This window comes from Poeciliopsis prolifica, unplaced genomic scaffold (assembly GCF_027474105.1).
Source record: "Poeciliopsis prolifica strain line A6 unplaced genomic scaffold, Auburn_PproV2 SCAFFOLD007, whole genome shotgun sequence".
NCBI lineage: Eukaryota > Metazoa > Chordata > Actinopteri > Cyprinodontiformes > Poeciliidae > Poeciliopsis > Poeciliopsis prolifica.
The window spans coordinates 7026148-7052567 of record NW_026562382.1 but is presented as its reverse complement, the minus strand read 5'-3'; the positions used below and the strand labels follow the sequence as shown (position 1 = coordinate 7052567).

Below are 26420 nucleotides of genomic sequence, written 5' to 3'. Positions count from 1 at the left end.
CAGTTCATTTTTTACTAATTTACCAACCTGGTAAATATGTTAAATTACAAAAAAAGTAAAATGTACCTTTACTCTTCTGAAAAATCAGTAACCACCATCAGCAAAACCACACAACCCTAAAAATGTTTTTGCATTCTTTAATATGTTTGCTTCTGTGTTTTTCAATCAATCTATTTTGCAAAAATCTTTTTATGAAGTGTTTTTACTGGCTCTCTCTTGTCTTTTTCATTTTTTCCTTTTATGTACTTTTGTGACATATCTTATGTGATGTTTCATTATTTCAATGCTCATTTTGTCATTTGTTTGTATGTCTGGTATATCTGGTCCTTTTTCCTTTTCTTTGCTAATTGTCTCAGTTTATGCCTTTTTGTGGTTGCCTTGAAATTACTTATCTATTGGCAACCTTGAAAATTTACATTGAAAGACACATCAAAAAGAAATCATTCTAACTTTTTTGTGTTTTTTTTATATTCAATTAACAACTTTTTGTATGTTTTCCTTCAAGCTGCTTAATGTTTTAAGACTTTGCCACTTCATTTTCTTCATCTTTTGATTCTTGCTTGCTGCTGCAGGCAATAGTTTTGCCCTAAATAATCTTTACTTTGTGTTCACTGACTCACTTTCTGAGTTCACAGAACAGAGACACTCAGCCGCACAGTAGAGTAACGAGAGGTTGTAAACTTTCTCCCACAGATACCTCCTCCCGGACAATAACAAGTCAACCAAGCACAAGACGGCGGTGGAGCGGCGCACTGTGAACCCGCAGTGGAACCACACCTTCACCTACTGCGGCCTGCAGGACGGAGACCTCAACAACATCTGCCTTGAGCTGACCGTGTGGGACAAAGAGGCTTTGTCCAGCAATGTTTTCCTAGGAGGAGTCAGGCTGGGAGCAGGGACAGGTAGGAGAGGAAAATACCAGCTGACTTGTGCTTGTTGGGTTGCATTCAAAACTATTCACACTTCTTGAGCTTTTTGGGATTTTTATGACATTATAAGGGGAAATGTCTGTGTATTTTATTGGGATTTGTTTAATAGACCAGCATGAACTAACAGCATTATTATGTGGATGGAAAGTTCTACATATTTTCCAGAAATGTGCCTGTCAACCCCTTGAAATATTCAGTTTTGTTGTTGTGCAAGCTTTTGGATATGTTTGAGAAAACTGCCAAACTGGATGGAAAGCAACTCTGAACTTCAATATTTTAAGTACTGCCACATACTCTCAGTTGAATATGTGCTTTAACTGGGCCACATAAATATGCTTTAATTATTCCTTGGGGTCAAAAGCCTGCTAAGTTGTTTACCAGTTTTCTTACAGGATTTACCTTTAGATATATTGATAAGCTGAACCAAATATCTGTCTCATTTTCCTCAAGGCAAAAGCTACGGGAATGAGGTGGACTGGATGGACTCGTTCGGGGAAGAGCAGCAGGTCTGGCAGCGCATGATTGAAAACCCAGAGGTTCCTCAAGAGTGCACGCTGATGCTGCGGTCGAGCATGCGCAAGTGCAACACATGAACTTAGACCGAAGCACAACGGAAGAGCAAATTACAGGGAGGGAAAGAAGCGGAGGAAACGGTCTGACGTTGTGGGGAGAGAGCTGGAGAGGTCGACGGGTCAAGAAAAAAAGCAAGCAGTGACTCAACTGGAACCACTCCGCTTTCTACTTTCTTTCTTGTTCAGATCTCCTCTCCTGTCCACCACAGCCAGTCATGCCTTACTCTCTCACCCACATGTGCCCCTCTTCCCTCCCAAAGCATCTGTCTTGACCAAGCACTGCTGTTCTTAGGAAACCCGTGTTGTATTTAACTTTGTGTAACTTATAGATAAGCACATGGTTACTCCTGATGTCCCTGTCCTCGTCTCGTCTGTGGGTCATTTCTGCATGTAGTAACAGCTAATAGAAATGATTAAAGGTGTATTAGATGAGGCATTGGTTAAAACTATGTATAAACATTCCCTCTATGAGCAACAAAGTCTTGTTGCTTGTATATATCTCATTGCCAGTAATGCATACTGAGGGGAAAAGCAGGTCAATCTTTTACATGAGGACATATGATACAGATATTCATACACCTTCCTTTCTAAGATTAATATTATTCTGGACAGTAGAAGAAACCAGAGAACTTACTGTAGAAAACCCGAGTAGATTTGTGAAGAGCACAATCATCTCATATTGATGAAAGATGGATATTTTTGCAAAATATCTTGGAAAACCTTTTTTTTTTTAGTTCTTGTTGATGTGAATTACCTCGACACAAATTTCTCCAGAAAGTAAAAATGCCGGTGTAAAGAAAATGCAAAATATTTGTTCAAAATTTTAATGGTGGGAAAATTGCCAAGTGAAGAACAGCGAACAGCTCCAGCTTTCAGGAAACAGAAGGAAGCCAGTCAATTCTCAAAGTGCTCAATGCTGCTTTTCACGTGTATCTTTTATTTTTTGTCTTCAAAATTTAAATGATAGTTTTCACAAAATCCTGGACACCTGTGGTTTCCCTTTGAATCCTGTCTTCTCTTTACTTTGACATGAGCTCTTTGGTAAAGCTCAGGTATTACTTAAGATTTTGAGATGGTAACCAGCTGCTCCTGGTTGTATAACAGAAAACAAAAATACAGAAGACTGTCCATAGGGTAAGAGCAAAAATACTGAGAAACTATTTACCTCAAAACAGCAACACCTGAATCAAAATATTAGGATTTTTCCTATGAATTTCGTCCTAATAATTCTTGAGAATTTGCAAGCTAAATCACGAGTAGGAAACAGAGGTTTTAAAAAGTAATTGCAGTAATTTTTATGTTTTCTTATGTCATGACTTCAAACCACTTGTACACTGTAATAATGAAAATGAGCTCAGTGTAGGCAGTAATAATGTAAGCAGAATTAGCAGTGGAGCAAATTGTCTATTAAATCAATTGTATTGCAGCTGCTGGTCTATTAAACAGTGGGGTCAAGAGTCATCCCTTTATAGACGAGTTTATCTGCTTTCCCCCTCTGGTTGAAAGAAAATATATAAAATGTGGCACAAAAGTCCTGTCTAATTAGAAAATTCAGACTATCTTTCTTTGTAAAGTTACATAACACTGTATCAGTGTGTTCATTAGGGTAGAGGAACAAGAAGGTTACACAAAGCACTGATGCTGACATCACTTTGCACCTAGAGGAGAAGGTGTGATCTGCGGCGTTTTCTCAGGAACCCTGAGCCGGGTCTGCGTGTTGCAGAGTGAGTCAGCACCAACGTGAGCTGCCATCATCTCAGGGAGTGGGGACCGATCACGAGCCGCTGATAGTCAGACGCCGACCTTGTCGTTGCTGCCCGGGGCGCCGTGATCATTCGTTCTGTGATGCGTTCTGCAGTTCACCGAAACGTTTCCAGGTGAAAAAAAAAACAACAAAAAACAAAAACAACAACCTTCATTTCATGTGGAATGCTAGTTGTAAACGTCTGCTCGAAACTCCCAGATACAAAGTAGTAATAACTAAAATTCACGTCCTGACCCTTTAGCATGACCAAGAATCTGATGCAAAGTCTCAATCCAGAGGAAAATATTTCTGTGCTGCATGTACCATCTCTCTCTCGTGTCTGGTTCTGGTCATCAAACTCACCTTTCAAAAAGCTTATCTTCTCCCAAATGTGCTTCAAGAACATTTTGAGATAAATGCATCTTTCCATAGTCTGTAATATGGTTTTTGAAGAATATTACTGATATTAAAAAATATATATCTGACTGATTGGTGCTTCTCGTGTTTTTTGGAAGCAGATTTTCAGGCTTCAACCCAACAAGTCTGGTGTGACATTTGCTTATTTAGCTCCAGTTTTATCCGCAGCTGACAGCAGAAGATGAATGCATGAGAAGGTTACAATCATGCATTAGTCATGTAACCAAAAAAAGAAAAGGTCTGATTCATTTCTCAGCACATGAAGATAGCTGATCCCTTAGCTATAACCACCCTGGGCAGAAAAATGTCTAAAACAGCATACCGATCTTTTTCTGAGCATGAGGCAGGCAAAATAAAGAACGCCCATCCATGGTTACATCTGCTGTTATATAAGTGGCATGTTTGATATTTGAAGTATTTCATATTTGCTATGTAAAAACACAGGAAACTCTTCACTGCCTTAATTAGCAGGAGTTATTTCTCGCTCCAAAGTCATTCTTTCATCTTGAAAAAATATTTGCCACACTGTTCAGTCGACCTAATATTGTAAAGCTGAAGGAGGAGAACACATGAATTTTTACAAATAAAAAGCTCTGTGGCATCCATATTTATTTACCACCCATCGCCCCAAAGCACCTATAAAATCCAGAGGAAAACGAATTGCTTTCAGATTAACAGACTCCACCTGGGTAAAGTTTTAACATAATATAATGATAAAAGGTTTGTTAGAGAAGAAACAGCGTCATGAAGAACAGGGAACACAATAAACAATGTCAGAGAAAAATTTAAAGCGGAGTTAGGCTGCAAATCAACCTTCCTGGGTTTAAGAATCTAAAGAAAAAAGTTTAATATCTTAAAATGATGCCTGGCCATGCTCATTCACCCTGAATGGACAATTAATATTAGTATCATTTAGTGAGTAAGAAAGTTATCCAAAGCCAAATTTTCTTTTATGTGCACAGTGTGAATCTGGAAACAACTGGTACGTTGAAGAAAGTCTTCTGCTTCAATGGAGCCAAAGTAAAACATTTTTCAGACACACGTTGTGTGTCTGAAGAATCATTTTTTGAAAAATAACCCAAATGACATCATGATGACGGAGATTTTGCCACAGAAATAAACTGACTCACAAAAACAAACATCACCGCGAAGCACAACATCCGCATTACTCATTCTTTATTAGTTTTATGAATTCAAAGTACATCGCAAAGTAAGACGCAAGACATAAATATTAGAAAGAATAGAAATTTTCCCAAAATTTCTTCTTTTTTACAAAATAGTAAATCATATTTCTGCTCTGAAAAAATATATAAAAAATAAAATAAAGCACACAGTGACAGCCCTCGATGTGACTGCACAGCACTGTGTGATCTGTTCAGACCAGCTTCAGATCAGCAACACGCCAGACATCTTTGATCATACGCAGAAACACACACAAACACACACTGGATACAGGACAGGAGGAGTTCAGAGAGGAGTGTGTGGCATAAAAAACACAACGATCTGAGCTGTGTGTGTCTGTGGAGCAACAAAAGATCAACGCTCCACGAAGGGAAGCTCCTGTTTTATGACTGACAGAACTGGCCCGCCTCCTGCTGTAACACCATCTCGTCCTTGCGGAGCGGGAACGTGTCGATGGTGGTGAATAACTCAGCTGCCGTGATGGGGAACGGGTAGCGCTGCTTGTCTATGCCCTGCTTGTCCACCAGCACCATTTGGAACGACCTCTGGGGGATCCGGAGCAGTATCCTAGGAAACGCACATCGGGTTAAAGTCATGTTTGCTGAGGTTACACACGACTGCGTGCGCACGTGTGTGTGTGTGTGTGTGTGTGTGTGTGTGTCAGTACCTGATCTGCAGGGCCAGCCCGGGCGGGAGAAGCCTGTGGCGGATTCGGCCAACTTGAGCTGGATAAGTCCCAACCAGCTCAATGACGGTGACGTGTCTCAGGTCCAGTCCACACTGAGCGGGCTGGGACAAAGATCCACATGTCACACAGCTACAGAGTGAGTCAAGAAACTGGAGATCTTACTGGGGGTGAAGCGATTAATCACGATGAAACGATTGCTGAAGTAATTGTCAACTAATTTAGAAATGGATTTATCGTTAACTTGAGTATATAGACACAACACAAAAGGGTAATTGCTGAAAAACTGTACAAAAATACATCAATTTTACATTTCAGTCAAAAAAAAAAGAACATTTTGGTCCGACAATTTGATTTACCCAGAACTCGTCCAGTGGCCCAGTTTTTGCTCTACCCGATTCACATTCTGAAAAAATTATTTCTTATTAAAGATCATTTATGATCCAATTATTAATCTGTAATCCAAAAATAAATATCATCAGGAAAGAAAATATGTATTTATTTAATTGTAACTGCTGTATTTAAAGAAATGTTGGCAATGAAGGAAAATTATATTTTCACAATAAATGTTCTTCCACTTCTTTCACTCATGAAGAAAATCTCATTAAAAGCCATTGGATTCGGTAAGATGGTTTTAATCTTCTCCATGTCATTGAAGAAAATGAATTTTATTTAAAGGATGTAAAGCAATCAGCTGCTGCATCCTCAGAGCTGGATGAAATCATGTTAATAATAATCTGCTTAACATCATGCCAACAATAAACACTCATTTTATCTAGTCAGATGCAGCTGGAAAACAAAGCTGAACTGTTATATTTCAGTCCTATAATTAGCTCCAAATAATTATGTTTAACCAGCTGGGCAAAAAACCTCCTGGATAATGCCATAATAATACCGTCTATAACACAACAAGATGTGTTTGCTCCCCATCTGTGACAAAGAGACAAGTATACGGCTGAGCAATTATTCCTTTATTAAAACAGAAACATACTGAGCAACACAGCAAAAGCCGAGAAGTTTATTTATTTATACAACTGTGGGATTCTGACACATAAATTATTCTTAAAAATGGGTTGTGCTGTGTCGCGTGTGAGGGTTTTATCTGAAGTGTGCGCTTGTCATCAGAACAGCACTAAAGCTGCTGCATGTTCACAGCTGATTATCCAAACTGGCTCTCACAGAAATGACTATGAAACCCACTGAGCCTTTATCTGTCTGTCCTCTAAACCGGGTCGCTGATGCCCGTCTCCACTGGTCGTTGTGTGAGACTTACGACATCGATTGGTCGCCAGTCCATCACCTTCTTGCTGCAAAGCTACAGAGCTGACAACGGCGCCACATTTGCCTCGCTTAACACGATGAAGAAAATTGATTTTTGCAAGACATTAATGGATGAAATAGTGACAAGTCATAAAAAGTCACAACAAAAACTAATTTGTTATCTGATTCCCGCCCATCACACCGTAAACCTGATGTGCTCAAAAACTAAGATACTCATGTCATGTCACTAAGTCAGTAATTGATCAAAATGTGACTCTTTTATCACTTTATCCTGTTGACCTGCTTAACCCATCCAGATTTAGCCTCGTTTTCTTTGACTATTCATTTCTAAAAAGTTTGGAATTTTTTGTTTCCGAAAAAAAATAAAGAAAATTCTGAAAACATAAATATTATTCTTTCCATACTTGGACAGATGGTAGAGAAACATGATTTGTGTCTGTCCTGAAACGGTCGGAATCTGGTTTAATTTTCTGCAAAATCTACAGCAGCAGGATTTGTTTGCTCTGTTTAAAAAAAAAAAAAACTAATATATGAAATTACAGTGGATGTTACACTTTAAAAAATTAAATAATGCTTGCAACATATAAATAAGTAATAATATTGGCTTCATTTGATTTAGTGTTTTTTATTTCTATCGTTTTCCACATTTAAAAAAAAAGTTTTTATTGTGTGTGAACCTTCATACCTGATGTTATTGCTACACCCGAATTTCCCCTTTGCAGGACAATGAAGGCTGTTTCTATTCTACTCTATTTATCAATTGTTTGAATTGCAGGATAGGTGCAGGATGTAATTTATGTGCAAATGTTATGAAGTGTCGATTTGGACATGAGCACAGGATGACACACAATGCAGAAAAACATGTAGGAGGAGACACCTGGAGCTCCAGTCAAGAGAGAGCGAAGGAGTTTTTCACACAGTGGCTTTGGTAGATGGTGGAGCGGTGTTAAAAGAATACTGCAGTGCAGATGAGTGTGCAATACATCAGACAGAGGAACTCTGCTGTTATGAGTTGTGAAAATATGTGGCATCATTATGATCCGTGCAGTTCTGCACCACATTGAACAGGTCTGTGGGGTTTCATTTACCTTTGCAGAGTGACGACCGAATACGGATCTGACATCTGATACACAGAGACAAAATCTAATTAATCCAATCAACTCTGAGGGAAGATATTGCATTTGCATAAATTACTTATGTGAGGAATTACATGTAATTGTGTGTCTTGTTCTTAATCCACACCAGATCTGTCATATGATTCTCCTTTAACAAACTCTCTAATTTACAATAAACGAGGCCTAATCAGTGTTAATTTTAGACACAGTTTTGAATTATTAATTAAAGAGTGATCCAACAATGCCTCGGTTTTTAGGAATAGTGTAAAAATGATTCAATATCTGATAGGAATTTGTTATAATCAAACTAGAGGACTAGCAAACGGACTGACCAGTGGTCCCGTTAGTTAATGAACTAACACTGATTAAGTCTCTTGACTCATGAGCTGAATCTTAAGGGTCAGGGACGGAGCTTCAGGGGAACCAGGGGGGCGGTGGGCCCCTGGATGGGAGCCAGAATATGACTTCAGGGAGCCAAGCCACATCTGATGAGAGCTGGAGAAAGCGACACCTCTCCTGTCCAGTATTGTGTATGTAGCATGATGGCCCAGTAGATTATACAACAGGCTGCCCCAGTCATTATTGATTCATGTTTGCTAAAAACCGACTCTGACTTGTTCCGCTAGTGGTCAGGGGTTTAAACGAAGCTCTGACTTAATAGTTTCTGACGCAGTGGAGGAAAACAACACCAACGGAAAGCCAGCACTCACAGAGCTGTGTCACTATCATTTATTCATCGCTGAGACATTTCCTGATCATCAGCATGACGCCTTCTCCATCTTCTCAATTTTCTTGGTAAGATAAAAACAACGCAAACACACCGCAGTCGTCTTTGTCTGCACTGTTCCTGCTCCAGCACCCAGCTCAGTCAACTCAGATTTGGATGGAGCTGTGAGTGTGTGTGCGCGAGTCGTGCCTCACCTGCAGGTTAGTCATCTGGAAACGGTAGTTGTGATTGGCAGCCGTCGGCGCCGAGATAATGAGGAGCCGCCGCTTTTCGTAGAATTGGTCCAGCAGCGCCGCGGCCGAGCGCACCCCCACATTTATGTTCATGGCTGCGGTGACATCGAACGCAAAATTAAGTCAGTGTACGAAAGAGAGTACACGAAGGTGAATATTTATTACCATACACTCTGAGAGCCGTTGCATAATTAAGGTTGACGATGAGGAGCTTCTTCCTGCCTCACAGACGAGAGTGAAACAGAATGAACTCACTATGGATTTTTTTAATCGATGGACCAGCTGCTATTTTCTTCTCCACTGAGCCTCCAAATCCATACAGAAACTGCAATATCATAAATAACTGCCACATGTAAAAGAAAATATTTTAAAAAATGCTGAATCTGGATCTATGTTCCAGGACTTCTCCAAATTAGCCAGCCTCCAGTTTGCACTTAGTCTTCAACTGATCAACGATGCCACTATTGTCAACGCTGTTGAACTATTCCTTTATTAGTTCGACCAAATGAATAACCTCACACAATGCAACGGCTCACTTATTTGGTCAATAAATATCATTTTGAAAGGGTGCAAACCTTGAGATGAGACAGTAAACAAGACTTTAACCCCTTAACCCTCACCTCTGGAAAATACAATGGAAAAGTGGCACGGAGGCCGTTTTATCATTCGCCCCTGCAGCACAGCTTCATGCACAATAGAGTACACAATACACAATAGAGTACATAACGAACTTGCAAAAAGGTATTTTAAAGAGGAATACTTGAGCAGCATTAATTATCTTACATGATCCAATTTTTAGCTTGGTTCCTATGTTCTGTTTCAAATTTCTAAACTTTCCCACATTTAATTTTCTGGATTTTTCAAACAAAATTGTGGAAAAATTAATACACAATTTTGAGTGTATTAATTTCAAGACTTGGGGTGTTTGCAGCTCTTTCAAATGTCCTCTGCTTGTTGACTATTTGTTTTACTCCAGTTCTCTTCCTGAAGGCTTCAGACAGACCTTTACATCTCACAATGATGCTTAGCAGACAAACTCCTTAAAATTTATATAAAATATTCACATACACAAATATGTCACAAAAATGGAATCTGCTCCTTTTTATAGTATTTTAGGTTTGCAGTTTACTTCCATGTCCCATTTTTAACCCAAAACTTTTAGTTTGAGTATATGTTTGTAACCTCTATGACTGCTTAACAAACGCAACAAGAGTTATAATATACTCCTCTTAAATTTAAAACAGCTTTGGTTGTTTGTGTGTTGAGCGGTACATACGTGCACACGTTGTGTCTAAACCAGACCAGGAGAGTCCAGACTGACACACTCTGGCAGCGCTGCCCTGCAGCTCGAAGCCACCGGTGCAGGAGAAGTGACAGGTAGCGCCGTAGTTGTCTCCGTCACTGTCGCACTTCATGTAGCCGTTGTCTGGAGGGAACAGAGGGTTGCATCGACGCACTGTGCAAAGACCGGAACATAGAACAGAAACAGCAGCAACACCAGGATTAAACAGTTTAGCAATTAAAAATATATTTTGCATCCAACATATACTGCGATCTGATTTTACACGAAACACAAATACTAAGAAGTGAGACTTTTTCTAATAATTGAAACATATAAATTGAGTATCATTCATGTACACTGAAACAATAACAGCAAATTAATCTGCAGTAACAGTTTTTTAATAAACAGTCATGGATTTTTAGCTTCTGTAAGACTTTGAACTGAATCTACAAACACTGAGACTTTTATCATGTCAAAACAGTGAATGAGCAACACCAACTCTCAAACTCTTCTGCATAAAGTACAAAATATATATTGAAATTGCTCAATTTCTATAAATATTTAATCTTATATAGAAATATATTTGTATATGTATAATAAAAACTCACATTAAATTCATGAAAATGGTTATCATTTCACAAAATGTAATTTTTCCATAAGATAAAGTATTTGTTTATGTATTTTTGTCTTATTTGGTGCACCAACTGACATTTTATGGACGCTGAATAACAAGGTAAATACTTTTTACAGTAGAGTAGATTGGTTTGTGTAGCTTAATTTCCTTAGTATTTAAATAACTTTTATTAAAAATCAGCTTTTTGATGGCTTACTGTTTGTTATCAACATTTCCTTCATGATCTGAGACAAAAAAGCTCAAACATTGATCTGTGAGGCAGTGGGTGCATTTTTCTGCAAGTACATAAAAAAGCAGCTCTATTCAAGCTGTTTTCTCAGGCTCACCTCGCACTCTGATGGTGAAGTGGCAGGACCCTTTGTTCCCGGCCCGGTCAAACACGCTATAGGACATCTTATGAAGACCTTCTGGGAAGTTGGATTTTGATGGTTTCCCTTTCAGGGTCACACTGCAAAGCCCATGTTGAGTTTTAATCTTATACTCTGATCTTTGATGAGTTTCGAAACACAATTTAAGCTGACTCTGAAGAGAAAAGGTCTTAAAAGAATCAAAGGGTTACATCCGGACTGACTCTGTGAGGATGCCGTCTGCAGTGTCGACGCCCTCAGGTGTGTCCCAAGTCACCCTCGCCGTCAGTTTTCCTGGTTCTGCCCACTTATCCTTGACATTGGGACACTTGATTTTCGGGGGGTCAATATCTACAAACAGATAAGAAAGAGATCTTTATCTAATCTTTATTTCATCCACATGAGCATGCATGGTTCACAGATAATGGTAGAAGATTCTTCTCTTAACCTTTGAAACAGCAGCACAGAGTTAAAAAAAAATAAGACGAATTTGGCCTTCTGTCTGATGCACATAAACGTCAGTGTTCAATTTAATCAAATTTTCTCCAGTTTCATCCACTAACTTCAATTTCATGTAGTAGAACCAGGCAAAGTAATAATAAAAACAACAGACACATGTTTAATGTGATGTTTCGTGTCTCCAACTTTGCATGTATAGAAATAGAAATTCTTGCCTACGTCTGTTGGCAAAACAGCTTTCAGCTCAGTTACACTGAATTGACAGCATCTGAGAACCTTTCTTGTCAGAAATTATCATTTGGATAAAGGCCAAGACTTTGACTAGACCATTTCATCTCATAATTATGCATTGATCTAAACAAATGTATGATAGTTCACTTGTGGCGAAAGAGAATCAAAGGGTTTCTGAGACTTTGCTCTGTCAGGGTTAGAGGTTATGATTATCCCTAACCATATTTTTATAAAGACCAGACATCCTGGTAGTTTTGCATTTGTAGGATCCTGTTTATATTGCCTCGTGTTTTATAGCTTTGTACTACTTTGTGTTGGTCTATCACATAAAATCCTAATAAAAGTCACTGCAGAAAGGTAAAATTAAAAAACATTGTCAAATTACTTTTGTGAGCTACTGTGGCTAAAGTTGCTACATGACAACAAATTTAATTAAAAAGGCCAAATATAGAAACTCAAGTATATTAATATATTAACCGTAAGCAATTTATTTCTCACTATTTAGTTGAATAAATCATAATGTACATGTTTTAGATGGTTTGCACTGTCGCCTCGTGGAATCTTTTTTTTTATGCTCTCTTTGTGTCTCAAAGGGTTCATTTTATCCCACACTCTGAAAACATTCATGTTCTGCTAAATGCAAATACAAATTTCACTGGGTGAGTGTGCATTCTCATTTGTCTCACTTGTCTTTGTGCAGGAGCAAAAAGTCTCGGGTGGTTTGTTGTGTTAAACAAACATAATCATCCAGGGAAATGTGAGCGAAATCAGAAACATGTCAAAAGAACCTTCCAGTGTGTCACAAAAGCAAATTAATCATAGGGTGAAAACATGGATGTTTCTTCGTGTCCTGTAGACAAAGAAGTAGAAAACTCAATATTAAATCTTCAATGCACTCAAAGTACATGCTGGCTGTCGTGCAGTCTATATGCGCAACAATAAAAGAAAAAAGAAAACACTGACTGCAGGTGCAAACCCATTCTTTCACTGATGTGTTTAAGTGTCTTCATCTCTCACTCATTTTCAGCTCTGACTCTGTGCAAGAAGTGAAAATAGTGTAATTTTCCAGTGAATGGAAAAGAAAAACGCTGCCTGCCTGTTTCGTTTTTTCTGTGAAAGATGTCTGTTCATGTCCAGAGGCCCGCTTTCTTCCAAGCATCAATCAATCAGAAAAATCAGGGGAAAAAAATCTGGAACTGACTAGGCTTTCCAGGAAAATCTGTGAAATCTTGTAAAAATCCTCTGGCCACACTTGAAGCAGCAAATACAAACATAGTCTCACCAATGCATGTGGGCACTCCGGCGCTCCACACCTTGTTGTGCTGGCAGACGGATGTTTTCTGGCCCTTCATGGAATATCCAGGAGAACAGAAGAACTCGCAGCGAGAGTTGTAGTAGGAGCCGTCCGAGCATTTGTAGCCTCCATTAGCCAACATGTTGAGCTTTGGGCAGCGGATCTCTGTGAGCAACAACAAGCTTATGATGAAGACGAGACTGGGTGTGTTTTTCTGACATGTCTGGTAGAACTCAGTCAACTAGAATAACATTTATTTCTGCAACTCAATTCACTGAATGAAACACGGATGGATATTTCACAATCTTTATTTCCGCTAATTATGATGAAAGACATTGAAGATAGACACTCATATGCAATTAAGGACTTCAGTGTTGTTCATCTTCAAACTCGTCTTCATTTTGGGCCACATGTAACAGAATGAACTGATAAAACTCTTTAGCAAACTGTTAAAGGTTTAGTAAATAGCTGTGTGCATTCAATAAGTTCTTTCTAGAAGTAAATAACATTGAACATTTCACATGGATCACTACCTCGTGATTGTTTTTGTGATTTTTTTGTGAAGCTAATTTGGAAATATTTGCAAGACATTTTTTGTGCGTCTATCTGGCGGTAAATGTGACCTTCTCCTACTCGCCATATGGATCACAGACTATCTTCCCATCAAGTAGGTTGAAATACTGCCCCCTAGAGGTGGGAGTAAGAAGTCACTTAGACTCAATGTTTTTGACCATTTTTGTGGAAAACTTGCGATTGTGGATTAGCGTGAAAACGTGTGGGAATGTGTTAATTTTCAGTGAATTTCCATTATGTCAGAAACTGAAAAAACCAGACGCAGTAAAAGCATAGAAAATGTTTGGATTAGATTGGTGAAATAATATTTAAGCACATAACTGTTATCTTGAAGCTCCTATTTACTATTTATTATTTCACATAAAAAGCTGTGGTGGGCCAAAACTGACTTTGACACATGTGCCTCAAATGCAATTTTTTGTAATTTTGAAAAGTTTTTCTTATTTAGGAATATTTCTAGCACTAATGATGCTGCAGCATTTGGCACCACAGAGCAATAATCTATATTCTTCTGCTAAAGAGAGGCTCTCATGACCCACATATTTTCTGTGCATCTCTTTAGTAGTCAATATTGCTGCAAACTAGAGTAAAGCCTATTTTCTGCACTCTGTGGACACGCATTCCCTCTGTCTTTATAAAAGTAAGACAAACTCATCAACGCTCACAAAGTCTAAAATCAACAAACTCTGCATATGTACAAACAAGCCGAATTGATGAAGCAACCTTATCATCAGAAAAATAAATGATTGACTATTTTAATCACTTTCTGGTTTAACGTTAATCTTCTAAAATGCCAGTTAAAGCCTGAACAAACAGAAGAAATTTGAAAGCATAACAGGAGAAACTATAACCTGCAGCATGTACCCAGCAGGACAAACGATCACACCTGCAGGTTTTCACCCTGCTTCATTATCAGTCATCAATTTGCTGCTCGAGTTGAGAAACATGCGCCATGACTACAACAACATGGGAAAAGGTTCGATTGTGGAAGTATCACTCTCGGGATGTGTGAATTGGCAGCATGTTATCTGCGACAGTAGACTTTAAAAAACTGGCATTCATGCATACACAGTGATATTTGTTTCACTGGGATCATCTAAAATAACAGTGGGTGGGCAGGCCTTCAGCCGCAGCCAACAGCGATGAGTTGTTTTAGTTAACTTTGGTTATTTTTAAAGTTTGTCTGGTGAATTACATGCTATTGAACACGATAAAGAAAGGAGCACACAAACAATTTTTTTGAGCAAAAAAAAAAAGAGAAATCAAAAGCTTCTCAAATTTCCTCAGAAAAACCTCAGAAGTCAAAGTTGAATTAATTCAAAAAGTGAAACACTTCAGAAACTCAAACAGCAGAGAAAAATCTGCTGCAAAGAAGAGGCTTTATTTTCCCAACGAGTTTCCCTGGAGAAACTGAATTTTTGAATAGACAGGGTCTGAGTTTCCTCTGCATACCCAAAAATCTTTCATTTCAAATCCTTTTCAGAACATAAGAACAATATGGCTACCTTAGAGTACAAGCACAGACTAAAACAACAGATCCAAATAAAAAAGTAAAGGTCATAATTTACTGAGATGTTCGTCTCTGAGGATTAATCAATTGACAATATTTTGCAAATTAGTGACATTATTACTTTAATTGTGAGCCACTTCTTAACCAAAACTATGAATATAATCAATGATTGGCAGATTATGCACTGAAAAATTAGATTTTGTTCCGCTAATTTATTAAATGCATAAAAACAAAACAAAAAACATATTTTTCAGTCTATAAATATCAATAAACAGCATGGACTCTGATGCTTTGCCACAATAACATAAAGATTAGGGAATTTAAGTACATCTGTCTGCCAACAAAGCACCTTTTTCCCCTTTTATTTTATGTTATAGAAAGTAGAATAATGTTATTTAATGTTATCTTTAAAACAAAAAAACATCAAAATCTGTAGTTCAGTTCTTCAAGAAAACCACAAATCAGTCTGAGGTTTACATTGCTCACATCTTCAATGTTAAGTCACATCTTCTGATTTAAAGGAGTCTCTGAAAGGTCTTGTTTCTATAAATTCATTGTAACTTTAATTGTTTCCTGGTATCCTCAGTAACCTGAGTGTTGTTTTTAGATCATCTCACCACCTGTTACTCATCTCTTGCTTACCTCCTCTCACCTAATCATTTCTCCCAGTAAAAATAGACCATATTAGTCATTCAGTTTGTCACATTCTCAACCATTTTCTCAGGCTGTCTCAAACTTTTAAGTTTGATCTTCTGGATTTTCTGCTCCTACAGCAGAAAGATTATTGAATCAATCACGACACAGACATGATTATTGGGTTGATAATATTTACTGTCGAGAGGTGAATATGCCTTTTAAGGGACTTTTTTTTATTGTTTTCACTATAGTGATGAGTTTATCTCTAAGGAAGTGTCCATACACCCTGTGTGAGCAGCGCATTCATGAGCATGATTGACAGCGCTAAGATCTTCCTCCTGGCTCTGATTGGTTGTTTCTGACTGGGAGCGGTGCATGTCTGTACGTTGGAACGGCAGCACAGGAGCTCGTTTTTCTCACAGGTTATCTGTCTCATGTCATGCTGAGATGACATAGAGACAGTTTTAATGAAAATGTAAAAAAAAATTTTTATCTATTTTTATTAGTTGCATACTGCAGACTTCATGCAGACAAGGACCCCCCAACGTGGACTAGGTGGTTTACCTCATTTGGTCAATATAATCTGATGTTTGAGTATCCTTATAATCCTGGGAGTTTTTCCTCCTAGTAGTTTATGTAATTACAATTATTACAATAATTACAAATGAACCCCAGCGGAGGAGTTAGGTTATTCAGGGACTTTGAAAAACAAAGTCAGCAGAAACTGGAAATGGGGTAAAGGGGCTTGAAAAGTGAGGTTTCTTTCTTCCAATCACCTTAATTTCATGGACCACCTGGTGGGCCGGTCTTTGATTCTGGGGTTTACCCTCGTAGTAACAGCCCAAAAAGATGAGAGCTGACTTTCTCCACATAGACCCAGCATCTGCTGGGAAATGCATCAAGGGTGGTAGAGAAGGGCGGGAGTCAATTTTCTCCCTTGTGTTTTGGAGTGGATTTATTTGTACCGTACATGGGAGGTCCAAATTACAGAACAGCATGTGAATGCATGAATTATGTCATCTGCCTTGCTCAACATTTAAAGTTGTTGTTTTGTTGTTGTTTTTTTGCTGTACCTACACCTTAACACTAAAGCAGTGTTTTACAAACCAACCAAAGCAAAACATAACTTTTTATCAAAATTAGTGAACAGCGATGGCCGTATACCAAGGAGAGAGATTAGAGCTAAATTATCTTAGGATTACAATAGTCAGCAATTAGTAATAGATATAAAAGGCCTTCCTTTAATGACTTCAAGCCGTCTGGACAGAACATCACGAGTCTGTCAAACCACTGTCTTGGAAAGTAAAACTAAGAATGAGCTAATAACGAAGGTTTCTGAGCAGCTGTTTTTCTTATGGAACTGATAACAGAGGTTTCAGTGAAGATGTTTTTTCTTCTTTGTCCAACCAAAACTCCTTTGAACCGGGTTTGATTTAGGGACAGAGGTACCAATTAACCAGAGAGGGGAGACACTGAGAGAAACTCCCTACAGGAGACAGATGGGTGGAAGGCACCGGGTAGGTGTCCGAAAGATATGTAAGCAGAATTGTATGTTTTAAGTCTCACTTAAAACATACAATTCACTCTCTTGCTTTTTTCAATTTTCTTTCACTTTTAGCTGATTGCAGAGAGTTTTTCAGGCATAATTTTTTCAACAATTACTTTGCAAGAGCTTCTCTGGGTTTTGAGCAGAACATTAAGTCAATCATTTTAACATTTCAATGTTTCTGGTTTCAAGATTTTGCTTCATATTTATGCTATGTGGTGCCTGAGTTAATGACGAACTCATTCACTCTGCCGTGTACCTGCAAATACTCACATCCTGTTGTGGCAGGTGGCTGCTCGCATTGAGCTGCAGAGCGAGTCCTTCAACTGGATCTGTTTGTCTTGAAGAGACATTTGTTCCTGAATAGGCGCTAAATAAACTGAATTGAAATGTTGAAAACAATGCCCCGCTCCTGCTGCAGCTGAGATAACGATGCTTTCTTCAGCATTCACTCTTTTCTAAACCCTCTAAGTTTATGACTAACATGTTTCCCATCAGAGCCATAAAATATAACCATTTAACACCTGACTTGGAATTGTTTCTTTTTCTCTCTTTACTGCACTGAGATGACTTCATCTCGGTGCTCTGAAAGGTTAAAAAAGATCAAATGTGTGTGCAGATGTTGGTTCTCACCCCGGCAAGCGTAGTTGGAGGACCAGTGCTTGCTGGCCATGCACACCACCTCTGAGTTCTGGGATTCGTAACCCCTTTTGCAGCGGATTTTACACCGCGTCCCCATCACGTTCCTGTAGTGCTCCCCTCTGGGCGTGCGGCAGCTCACGTCACCGTGCTTCACTTTAATGGGCGCACACCACGGGGTTCCTGAGAGCAGAAAATGCAAATAAAAAGACCGGGCCCTGGGTTCTCACTGGGTGCTTCAAAGCAGGTACATGACTTGGCCTTTCAGCTGGAGAAGCTCAATTGGAAGCACTTACCTGCAGACTGAAAGCTTAGAAAGAGTTTCTTTACCAAAGGGAAAGCAGAGGGATGAAAGCCAGCTATCTGCATGAGCACAGGCAGATACGGTGGATTTCTCATTACCTTCTCCGTGACTTCCAATCATCCAAAAGTGTCTCGGGAGAGGGATCAGAAGATAGCTTCACCCAAGGAAAAGATTTAATGATGTGTGAAGAGCTCTTATGGCTGTTAGAAAATACCTGGAAAAGTCTTTCTTTGTTCGCACTGCCACTGAATTATAGGTATTCACACCTTTACAACATGATTTAGATCATTTCAATCTAATAATTCAGAATTCAAATTAAGTTGGTTTTCATTGCAGACCGCATATTTGTCATGAATCTGTGATTTTCATCTCAATTGTGAGACGAAGAGTATACTTTCGCAAGCATTAAATGAGTCTCTTACCGCTCATCTGGCTGCATTTATTCAATCAGTCCGTGTCTAGAAAGCTGTGTAAAAAACTTCTTGTCTGTTGCCAAGATTTGCAGGGTCATGACTTTCTTATTTCAATACAGGAAAAATAAAAGTCTGCAGTTTATTTCCTGCTGGCTCAGGACAAACACACATATCAGCTCAGCTGGAGAGGAGAAAGGAGACACAAGCTTGGGCTTAAAGCCATTTCTAATAAAAATGAGGGTCCAGCTTCCCTTACTGTTGCTCTGTGGACATAAGGGTTGATAGTGTTTCCACAGCCACTGAGTAAAAAGAAAACAATATGTAACATGAGGGGAGAGTTTTATTTGGCACGAATGACTATCACATCAAAACTATAGTTTGAATGGGTGTCAGTGTACAAAGATGGCCAAAGCAAATGTTTATTTTGAAATAAAATGCTCCTCTTTAAATCTTCTGATGACTTGTATACTTGTTTTGTATGTGTTCCTAATGATCTGTGTATGTAATGTACTGACTTTTTCTTTTTCAAAATCAAAGATGTTGGAAACAAACTTTGTTTAAATCTTTTGGTCTTGAGCAACATGCCTGGAGGTCTTACACAGTTGTTGTTTTTGTGTGTGTGTGTGTGTGTGTCCAGTAAGTAAGTTACTTTAAGGTAGACCCATGCATTGAACATTTAAAATTGGTTTTCCACTCATTTAAATCCTGTGTTTTATTGCCTCTGAAATGTAACAACTCTTTCTAGCCTTGGTTGCAACAAGCTGTAGTCAAAAGTTTTAGATAACTGAGATATTTTAATTTAGTCACATCGGAACGTTTTCAAACACATCGGCCTGTTTTAGGTAATGCCATAACATCTCAAACAAATTTAAGTCTAGTCTTTGACTAGGCCACTCTAAAACCTTGATTTGAACTTTAATATTTAGAAGTCTATTTGCTGATATGATTTTAATCACCATCTTGCTGCACTAGCCAGTTTTGCATGAGCCTTAGGTCACAAACGAATGGCTGATTCCCTGCTCTGAATCAGAAGGCATGGTTCAACTAAAATAATTTTTTTTAATCATGAATCAACCTCAGTCCATCACAGCATCTTTGACTATCAGCATGATGTTCTTTTCCATCAGGTTTTTTTGGGAAATGTGCAACAAGCCTTTTCTGTTCTTCGTCGTCTGCAGTGGTTTTCACCACAAATGCTATTTTTGCGCAGTCCTTGTTGAACTCTGTTCCTTATTGGCTGATACAAGTCAGGCCTGCACTGCTTTAGATGTTGTTGTGGAGGGCTCAGTGATCCATTTGAGCTAGTTATGTAGATCATGAGTCCCATGTTTTATCCATGTGAGGACAATGGCTTTCATTGTATTTGAAAATGCTTTCATAATCCTTTCCAGACTACTAGATGGCAGTAATTTTGTTTCTAATCTGTCTTGACATTTCACTTGATTAGGGCATGATGTGTTTCTTTTTGGGGTCTTTTTGACTACTTTATGCTGTCAGCCAGGTTCTGTGTGATTTCCTGATTCTCTTGCTTTGGGAGTGATCAGGTCTATCTGTTGTTGATCCAGCTTAATGTTGTCATTTTTACTGATTTGCATGCATCTTCTAATCTCCTTTATACACAAGAGCACAACCTTTTGTGAAAAATAAACACAAATTTTACTTATCCTCTGAGGTTCTGCTTATATTTCTTCATGCATGCATTTTTTTTTTTTTGCAGCATAGTCACCTTTATATCTACGAGAATACCAGTCCTCGTCGTCTCCGTAACCATAGTGCCCTGACCCTGAAAGTGAGAGAAAAAAAAGAGAAAACTACTACGAAGAACTACTGCAAAAGGAGCACAAGATTAGATGTTGAGCAATCTCTTAAAGCTTTTCCCTGGACTCATCAGGGTAGCATCTGCAAAGCAGACAAAACAAGCAGAGAAAACGTGCTCAACTTTTTATTTTCGTCAGACTGCAGGGGGGATCTTTTGGACACAACATAAGCGCAAAGAGTAAATTTCCAAAAGATCTTGTTTCCACTAATAAATAAACATTTTCAGTGAAAATATTCATTCTGAAACCCCCTTGCTAGGCCTGATGCAAATGGAAAAAGTTCTACCATTACAGAACTGGAGTTGAAGTTGAAACCAGATGTATGAAAGGTACATCACCTTTTCTTTTCCTCACTGTCTAATATTAAATCAGAGTGAAAGTTATATGTTGTAGTTAAGTTTAAAATGTTCTAAATGCCAGGATAACAAAACATAGACTATTTATTTGATCACTTTCTTCAAATTCAGAAGTTTTTAGACACTATAGCAATACTATAGCATTTAGAAACCCTACAAGTATAAGTTACTCGTGGGTCAATTGATAAAATGCCAACTAATAGACATGGATGCATATATTAAGCCAACAAATCAAACTTGCTGCTTTCTTCAAGGACATCGTGGAAAAATCAGCCAATCAAGACCTCCTCAATTCTGATTGGTCTTTGGATCAAATGTCCAGATTTGTGATGGTGCCACATCCATCTGTTCAAGCAAAAGGCATAAATAACATCGAATGTACAGCACACATCATTCAGGAAAGGCATAAGATTTTTCCTGAATGACCTTATGAATGATGTGTTTTGGTGAAAAATGTATGGATCATCACTAGAAAAAAAAAATGGTTGAAACTGGCATCTTGCCCTCAGTGCAAGAGGAAGGAGCCATTACTTTAAAAACAGCTTCAAAGTTTGAAAATAATGCTTCCAGTGATCAAGACTTAATTCTTGAAGAAATATTCTATATCAAGCACGTTTGGCAAACAAAAATGGCAGAATGACTTTGCTTTGTGGCAGCTTTTTGTCCTGCAGGAGAAACTGGTCCACTTTGTAAAACAGGTGCTATCACAATAGAATAACGTTATGTAGAAATACTGCAGCGACATCAAGCAGGAAAGAACCTTTTCCACCAAACTGATTCCAGTGCTTTACTGGTGCTAAGGTTACAAACATATCTGAAACTGACTTAATTCATTATTTGTTATTCTGGCATTTAGCAAACAGAAAGAATTACTGTAATCCCACTTGACCTAAAGCAGGAAGAAATTACTCTGATTTAATCTTGGACAATAAGACAAAATGCCATGTCCGTTTGCTACGTCAAAGAGACATAGCACACACAAGCTTTAGATTTCAACTTCATACCTACCATAGACCGTTCTGAGTCACCTTCAACTGGGAACACAATCACTGAAAGGAAGCAACTGATAAAGAAATTTCTCCCGGCTGTTCGACCACTAGAGGACACTTTTGAGAGGCAGCGGTGAAAGATAAGAGAGAGAGGATATGCAATGAGAGAGGAAACTGTTTTCAGAAACAGTGGCTGGGGGCAAATGAAGGAAACACGAATAAGAAGATATTGGTACAGAAGGAGTTAAATTAGTGAGGTGGATTTAACTGAAGAGTGAATATGGTCTCTGTGCTGCAGGATAAGAGAAAAGTGTTCGGCCCCACTCTGCTTCCAGCCAGTGAGCTAATCTGCTTCCCCTCCACCCGATTTCTTATCATGGCTTTTCTGTAAGTTTACCTGAAACCTTTCTGGGACAAAACACAGTCATCACCTCACACACACACACACAAGCATTGATCCATTTTAGTGACTGTGTTCGTGCCCTGCTCAGATATCTTCCCTAACTCTAACCAGTACATTCCTAACTCCAACTTTAACCAATACAGAATTCACACCATTTACACTGGTGACTTTGGGACCCATAGGGCCCCTCACAGTGTAGTACTCGCTGGAAACATGGGCCTATCGTGCTGTGACAGAAACACACTCACACACTCTTTCCATGCTTTGAGGTTTTCATCATGGCATGAACTTCATGGTGAAAACGCAGTTACTGAGTCAGACTTATAGCCGGCTAATGGGGAAACGACTGCAAAGTTTCTGCTTCATGGTGGAGCGAAGGAGGGCGGTATAACAATCCAGTGGTACAGTGGGCTGTGCAGCTGTGTGTCTGTGCTCACAGTTTAAATGAAAACCACTCAGAGCTGAAAGAGTCCAAACTGGATCTAATAATGATAAACATCAGTCGATTTATTTTTCTCTAAACTGCCTTCTTACATTACATTTTCTGTGTGCTTCAGCATCAAAAACCACATAAAATACATACATTTGTCCGTCGAGTATAGACTTGTTAACATGAAGTCCCGACACTCGAAACATGATATCAAAACTAATATTGCATCTGTGAACTGTTACGATCAAATTTATTGTGATGCTCCACTTAATATTATCACTCATTGCTGATTTATACAAAAAAAAACCTCAAGAATAAATCTCTTTTTGATTTTCACTTTGAATATTTTGCTACAAAAAAGATAAGAAACTGAGATCCATCCTTTGGAACTGGACAGTCACTGGAAACGCAACCAGTCTCACACTGGAGTCCATTCTGTACCCAGTCTGTTGCTATTCGCGCTCTCTCCTACAGGTGGCGTGGATTTGCCTGAGTTTGGATCAGTGCTGACACAGCAGCCGAAAAAGCATAGATTAAGTCCAATTGATCCCGTTCCTGCTTGTTCATAAATAGTTTCTCGTTCTAATGAATTCAAGACAAGCACGAGCGATCTGAGACTCCTCTTCATTCGTAGATTGTGAATCTGTCAGGATGATGAAGAAGAAATGAGCCGCCAGCATCGTCTTCCTGTTCGTCCCTCCAACGTCGGAGGAGTTGTTGGCACAATCTCCCCCAAATCTTTAAGTGTGCTGAAGCAGAAGGAGCTTTTTTTCTTCCCATCCTCGTGGAGTAACCACACTTAAAATAACTGAGCCCGATTTTCCAATTAGCTGCTCTTTTGGGGCTTTTAATGCAAACCATCAAACCTTGGAAAGAGTTTGTTCTGGTTGAAGCATTTAACCAGAACCAGAAGGTTCCAAAAACCAACGTAATCACCAGTACCTAAATTAGCAAGCCGTTTATCCAGCCTTTAAAAAGTCCTTTTTTTTTTTTTTTTTTTTTTTTTTTTCTTCCACTGATAATTTTTCAGCCTGGTCACTGTTAAGGTAAAAATGGGTATTTTAAAGAGGTGGCGTGAATATTTTTTGCTCTGTATGCAAATGCATTTTTGAAGCCAAAAGAGGCCATTGTCACACAGATTTGCCTTGTTCCTTAAATGTCTTGTGATACTTAATGATGCCGCTTGTCCTTTATGCTCTAAGAAACATGGGGAGTCGTCACAGAATTGATCTGGTTTCATTGGATTTATTTTTGGAAACAAAGTAAAGAGGGACGCCAAGTAAATGCAAAATTTCAGATTTTATTTGTACAAAAATAAATTAATCAACTCAGTCTCATTTTCCTCCACTTCATAACAATGCTTTTTGTGTTGGTGTAGTCAAAACATTTCCATTACATTTCATTGCATTACATAAATTTGTAGCGTAAAAAAACCATCAATAGTTAATGGGGTGACCAGCAACAAAATTACTAATATGTATGAAGAAGACTCTTCTTCTAATTTTTGTTATTTTTCTCAAAGTGTTTGAGAGTAAATTTCTTATTTTTACCTGCTCAATAACATACAAAACACCAAATATTTTAATAAAAGAAACAAAGCATTTCTTAAAGGAATAACATGTCAAGCGCTTCAATCATTTTATGAGTTGATTGTTCTACATTTTCTTCTATTTTCCTTCATTTTGCAACATGATTCAGTCTTTCTTAAAAGGCTCTTGCTTCACTAAGCCATTTTTTATGAATGGATGCTCCAAAATCTGCCTTTGAGGGTTTGCCTGTTTGCCATCTGTCATGAAAACAGCTGTGGCGAGTGACACATTTCGCACTAAAACAAAATTCCATCAACAATACCCCATTTGCTTCTTCCCTGACCAAACAAACTGCAATAATTATTCAATAATTCCTTGGGGTTGCTAAAATTTTTCTTTAAGCATTTTGGTAGGACAATGTACCTAATTGAAGTCAGCATCGCAATATCAGTGTGCATAATGTTGCCACAGTTGCAGTGGACTGCTAGCATGCAATATTTGGAGGATATACTGTGTATTTCAAACGCAATGCAAGCAGATTCTGGATATTTGGCTCGCTGATTGAACTCTCCCTGCCAACAAGGCAAAGAAAAAAAGGAGTCAGGAAAATCTGGGTAGATCTTGATTGATATCCTTTACCTTCGGAAACAATTGTGCATCATTTTTCCTTCCACTTCACAGCTGTGCACTATTTTTCTGTACCCTTGCCGAGCAGAACCCCCCTACACCTATAGGGCCCCCCCAAAAAAAGAAAATTTGTGTAAACATTGTCGTTGTAAAAGAGCAAGAAGCATTTGTTGAGAAAATCTCGACATCCCAGCCTGTGCACTCAGGCAGCCACGAGCTACTAATGAAAGACATAATCTAGCACCAGCACAAACCCCAGCTGCCCCCTGTAAAATAAACCCCTCATTAATCCAAACACAAGTTCAGACTGGAGCCTCGGCGACCTGATGAGCAGTTTTTAAGTTTGTCAGGGTGTTTTCATGTTGCAACCTGTATGATCTTACAGTGACGGTGAGCTGCTTTACAACCATCTACAAGTTCATAGCCACTGCTGCTGCTCACGTCCACACACACACACACACACACACGCACACACACACCCACACACACACACCGAACTCCTTTCATACACACATGAACTCTGAAGTCATTTAATCTGCTGCAGGTTTGTCTATCTGGAAAGCTTGTATGCTTTCCTATGTTTGATGCACAAAACATGTAATTATGTTTTATGCTTAAATAATACAAAAAAAGATGCTCAGGCAGGACAAGGAGAGATAGGAAAAGCTAATTAACAGAAGTGCAAGCCATCTAATCACTGCTGCAGAGCAACGCTAAGACTAATGAGGCTTTCCAAGAGAAGAATACTTGTTCCATAAAAAGTTACATGGAAATATATGCGGAAATGTTTTCTGTTTTAATTAGAAATCTCTTTCTCACTGTCTCTGATAAAATTAAAATTAAAATAAAAAGTGTGAACAGTAGGGATCTAAAGGCTGAGAGCTCTGTGCAGAAACGTTCCCCACATGCACACTGCACTCCCTCCGCTTTCCACCCCCAGCTTCCACGTAAACACACCCGCGGTTCACCAAACTCAGACCCCCGATCACACAAAAAGCCCCCCTCAATCTGCCCAGCTGAGCCAAAGCTTCCGCTGCTTCACAATTTCCCCTCCAGGCAGTGAGGACATAAGCCAGCGGGTCATTTGTGGATGGATCATTCTTCCTCTCTCTCTCTCTCAGCGGGGTTTGTGAAGCGTTGAGTCAGCTCTTACCTTCATATCCGGAGCAGAGACAAATCTGGACGAACAGGAGAGCCAGTGGCCACAGCTCCATGTCAGGACGGGCGATTTTTAACGTGCAGGCAGCTTGCGAGGAAAACTCTCAGCGCATTCCTGCTTTTTTTTTTCCAAAGAGCCCGCCTCTTGCTCCAGAAACAAGGGAGGATTCTCTTTAAAGCAGGCAGGGCATCCACCGGCGTTGAGTCAGGGGAGCAGGGGTAAAGACGGGGGGGGCGGGGGCCCCGGGAGAGCCGGGGCCTGACGTGAACAACCACACATTCAGCTGCAATGCAGCAATAAAGCTATAAATGAACTGAAAAACAAGTTTAGCATTATTCATGACTGTTAAAACAAACA

The 26420-nt window shown here is 39.0% G+C and overlaps 2 protein-coding genes across 5 annotated transcripts in view; one reads left to right on the top strand and one right to left on the bottom strand.

Annotated features, from left to right (window-relative positions):
* The window catches only part of sytl5 (synaptotagmin-like 5), a 43336-nt gene extending 39606 nt beyond the window's left edge, over window positions 1-3730 (top strand). For all 3 annotated transcript variants that reach the window (XM_055032226.1, XM_055032227.1, XM_055032225.1), the window contains 2 exons: window positions 694-902; window positions 1380-3730. In XM_055032226.1, the coding sequence (XP_054888201.1) occupies window positions 694-902; window positions 1380-1522 (352 nt within the window). In that variant the 3' untranslated portion in view covers window positions 1523-3730. The remainder of the gene's footprint in view (window positions 1-693; window positions 903-1379) is intronic.
* A 1091-nt stretch (window positions 3731-4821) lies between these two features.
* srpx (sushi-repeat containing protein X-linked) lies at window positions 4822-26234 on the bottom strand. Of its 2 annotated transcripts, XM_055032297.1 has the most exons (10): window positions 26058-26234; window positions 20480-20536; window positions 18031-18219; window positions 13121-13297; window positions 11373-11499; window positions 11128-11249; window positions 10162-10341; window positions 8847-8980; window positions 5512-5633; window positions 4822-5411 (listed from the first exon to the last, which is right to left on the bottom strand). In XM_055032297.1, the coding sequence occupies exons 1-10, from the start codon at window positions 26116-26118 to the stop codon at window positions 5228-5230; spliced, it is 1353 nt and encodes a 450-aa protein (XP_054888272.1). In that variant the 5' UTR covers window positions 26119-26234; the 3' UTR covers window positions 4822-5227. The 2 variants fall into 2 exon arrangements, with proteins under 2 accessions (XP_054888272.1, XP_054888273.1); XM_055032298.1 differs by lacking the exon at window positions 20480-20536.
* Window positions 26235-26420: the final 186 nt, after the last annotated feature.

What these genes read in the sequence shown, in the direction of transcription:
- srpx (XM_055032297.1), bottom strand. Translation starts at nt 26,118, where the DNA reads ATGGAGCTGTGGCCACTGGCTCTCCTGTTCGTCCAGATTTGTCTCTGC. An exon ending in TCTCTGCTCCGGATATGAAG is followed by an intron (nt 20,537 to 26,057) that starts GTAAGAGCTGAC and finishes TCTCACTTTCAG; the next exon opens with GGTCAGGGCACTATGGTTAC. An exon ending in GGGCTGGCCCTGCAGATCAG is followed by an intron (nt 5,412 to 5,511) that starts GTACTGACACAC and finishes TGCGTTTCCTAG; the next exon opens with GATACTGCTCCGGATCCCCC.